General features: G+C 33.7%; 1 protein-coding gene across 1 annotated transcript; it reads left to right on the forward strand.

Annotated features, from left to right (window-relative positions):
• Positions 1–275: 275 nt before the first annotated feature.
• Positions 276–2,299, forward strand: LOC122587400 (cytochrome P450 CYP82D47-like). Its single transcript, XM_043759559.1, has 2 exons — positions 276–1,301; positions 1,456–2,299. Exons 1-2 carry the CDS (start codon positions 354–356, stop codon positions 2,086–2,088), a joined length of 1,581 nt encoding a protein of 526 aa, XP_043615494.1. The 5' UTR covers positions 276–353; the 3' UTR covers positions 2,089–2,299.
• Positions 2,300–3,844: the final 1,545 nt, after the last annotated feature.

A 3,844-nucleotide genomic window follows, 5' to 3' on the forward strand; every position in this document is an offset into this window, starting at 1 on the left:
TGTGTTAAATATACCAGCGATATGTCAAAAGCAACTAAACGAGTTAACAATTTTAATTATTAAAGATAGTTTTTTAGCTAGTATAAATTATGACTCAATAAATGAGGTTTTTACATTAAAGAATACAGGTAGACATCATTTTAGGTGATTGATTGTGATGTAATTTTATACAAAGTTTAATTTCTAGTTTTTTAATAAAGACAACATAGAACTGAGCTGTCTACTTTCACCGGTTCCAAGTATTTATAAATATCCTATTGTTTAAATTTCTTATAGGCATTTTTTTTTTTAATATCTCACCCCAAAGTATCTAAATTCTCAGGACCGGTCTTGTATATACGCACATACAAATCATGGGTGAGTTATATCTCTCTGTTTTAAGCATTGCAGCAACTATACTTTCTGCAATTTTACTAGCTTTCCTACTGAAGAGAGTAAACAAGGCGAAGAAGAAGGCACTACCTCAGGCAAAGGGCGCATGGCCTATAATCGGACACTTACACCTTCTAGGAGGCCCAAAGCTACCTCACAAGGTTTTAGGTAACATGGCAGACAAACATGGCCCAATATTCACAATCAAGCTTGGTGTTCACCAAGTCTTGGTGGTGAGTAATGGGGAGATGGCTAAATATTGTTTTACTACAAGCGATAAGGCCTTTGCAAGTCGACCCAAAGCAGAGGTATCAAGACTTATGGCCTATAACTATGCCATGTTCGGCCTTGCTCCTTATGGAGACTATTGGAGGAAAATGCGCAAGATAATCATGCTTGAGGTTCTTTCTCCACAACGAGTCGAGATGCTTGGGTATATTCGAGTTTCAGAAATTAGAGCATCCATCAAAGATCTATATGAAACATGGTCAAATAACAAAAGCAGTAAAAATTCAGAGATGGTGAAGGTGGAGATGAGTCTATGGTTCGGGAACTTGGTGCTAAACGTTGTAGTTAGGATTATTTCAGGAAATAGGTTTTCTCTTAACGATGAAAGAGGAGTTCGTTTTCAGACGATCGTTAGGGAATACTTCGACTTATTGGGGGCATTCGTGGTGTCTGATTTTATACCTTATTTAAAATTTTTGGATTTGGGTGGATATAAAAAGTCCATGATCAAAACAGGTGAAGATCTGGATAACATCTTTGAGGAATGGCTAAGAGAGCACAAAATAAAGAGAGATTCAACTACACAGCAATCCAAAGGGAACCAAGTCTTCATAGATGTGCTGATTAACATTGTTCAAGGCGCTTCTCAAGATGATTTTTGCGGTTTTGACTGCGATACAGTTATCAAATCAACATGTCAAGTAAATACACATTTTATTATATTCTACGAGTAGTTATTTGGTATTCATAATTTTCAATACCTTCTGCACCTCTTTTTATATAAGCATAGTATTACTTAATTAATTATAACCTAATGAAAGAGCTTTTGGTGTGATTTTCGTTTGGAGCGCGCAGCAAATCCTAACAGCAGGCTTGGACACGACATCAGTGACTTTAACATGGGCTTTATCGTTGCTACTCAACAACCCGAAAACCTTAAAAATAGCACAAGATGAGTTAGATGAGCATGTTGGAAGGGACAGACTGGTGGAGGAGTCTGACTTGAAGAACTTAATCTACCTCAATGCGATCATCAAAGAAACGTTGCGGTTATATCCTCCTGGACCGCTTTCTGTTCCTCATGAGTCCCTAGAAGACTGTATTGTTGGTGGTTTCAATATCCCAAAAGGCACTCGATTATTACTAAATATTTGGAAAGTGCATCATGATCCAGACATTTGGCCAGATCCATACGAATTTCAGCCAGAAAGATTCTTGACAAGTCATAAGGATATTGATGTCAAGGGAAATCATTATGAATTGCTTCCTTTTGGTAGTGGTAGAAGAATGTGCCCTGCTGTGTCCTTTTCTCTCCAAGTTTTGGGTTTAACATTAGCTAGCTTGATACAGCAGTTTGTGCTCAAGGTACCGTCAAACGATCCCATCGATATGAGTGAAACCGCAGGAATGACTAACAACAAAGCAACACCACTTGAGGTTCTTCTTGCCCCTCGTTTGTCCTCCAATATGTATCCTTTCGGACCATGACCTACAGCAAGCACTTGAGTTGCCAAAAACCGTATCATATCGATACATCTTCATATATAATGGTTTGGAAATGTATAACGCAGTTGAACTTTTGAAGTAATACGAGTATAATTAGTTTTATTGTTATGTAATAGAAATAATGTGTTTCATTTGATTTTTTGTGTGTTATAGTACTTTGGATGTACCCTTAAATAAAATGGAATTGTTGTTACTGACTGCATCTCTAGATAGTAGAAATTTAATAATTGATTGGCTATCGCAAATAGACTTTTATCATCTGATCATGGTCTGAAGTGACATTCCAAATGTCGTATGTGATTAATCGAGCTTGCAAATAGACTTTTCATATTTTCTCATGTGATGTGGATAAGAAGCTACCACTAAATTGATATATCCGTCTCCAAACGGCTATTTCTTGTAACTAAAATTGATATATTTGTCTCCAAACGGCTATTTATCGTCATGGATAAAACTTAATTTCTAAGCTATTTTCATTTTTGACCAAACAATTATGCATTGAACTTAGCTATTTTCATATAAAAAAAAAAAAAGTTATATGGAGGCGTTAATTGGATATGATTAATTCGAACTCTTACTTCCGCTCTTAAAAAGATGGGGTTTTGATAAATGTAGTTTTTAGAGCTGTAGTTTTAAGTGCATTAAATATTCATAAAATTAAGGGGTTTTGCTAAAGATATAAATTTTGTATGCACGTAAAGTATAGCCTTAGAGTTGCGTTTAACATTTTCTTAAATAAATTATCTTTAGTTTGTTTTTTATAATATGATGACTTTTCATTTGTAAGTCTTTGATCTGTATATGTATTAAAAACTTGAAATTACAAAATATCCATGTAACAAATTTTACAGTATGAATGTAAGCTCAAGTATATACAGTATGAATTTAACAAATTATTTTCAGTTAACTACTTGAGTTTGTTAACTTATCTATAGAGTCTTTAAAAAAAAAGTTGATAATGTAACGTTACCGCGACTCCGCAAGTGGCATTTAATCCCTGTGAATTGTGAATTGTGAATTTGTGAGACTTTCACTGTTTCACAGTTTCACAAGAAAATATGAAATTGAGGAAATGGGCTTCTTAGTTTTGTTACTTGTCCGTTCTCTTATGATGACTACAATGGGCTTTGGTATACGACGTTAGTTAAAAAAATTGGGCTTTGGTGGTGTCAGGTCATAGAAAGTTTGTACTTTGTAGTATACTAGTATAGTAGTATGAACTATGAAGTATGAACTATGAAAGTAGAGTATGTCATCAGTGTAACTGTCAAATTATAGGATGAATAATTGACCTAAAGAATTACCAATTAAAATAAGTTATGTTCCATTTGTTTTCAAGTACCAATCCAAACCCGAAAGATTTGGTCAAAATGTTTTTTTTTTAATTTTATTTTATATATAAGCTATTTTCTCTATAAAAGTATGTCCATGTTACTAATAGAATTTATAAATAATTAGTTATGAAACTTATTGTAATTAGTGTAATTGCAAACTTTCTTATTACCATCAACAACCTAAAGGTTAGAGTTATGGTTTATCGGGAAAGATATCATTTTTGAAACCTTCTTATGCAAGGGCGATACCACATGGGGCCATGGGGGCAAATGCCCTTCTCGAAATGATTTTTTCATGTATCTTTAAATTTTTTATAGATTATATATACAATTCTTTTTATAAGTATTTAATACTTTGTCTCTTTTAAAATTTATTTTTCATAAATATTTTAGTTTTGTCCTCT

Source organism: Erigeron canadensis, chromosome 2, assembly GCF_010389155.1.
Source record: "Erigeron canadensis isolate Cc75 chromosome 2, C_canadensis_v1, whole genome shotgun sequence".
NCBI lineage: Eukaryota > Viridiplantae > Streptophyta > Magnoliopsida > Asterales > Asteraceae > Erigeron > Erigeron canadensis.

What these genes read in the sequence shown, in the direction of transcription:
- LOC122587400 (XM_043759559.1), top strand. Translation starts at nt 354, where the DNA reads ATGGGTGAGTTATATCTCTCTGTTTTAAGCATTGCAGCAACTATACTT. An exon ending in TTATCAAATCAACATGTCAA is followed by an intron (nt 1,302 to 1,455) that starts GTAAATACACAT and finishes TGGAGCGCGCAG; the next exon opens with CAAATCCTAACAGCAGGCTT.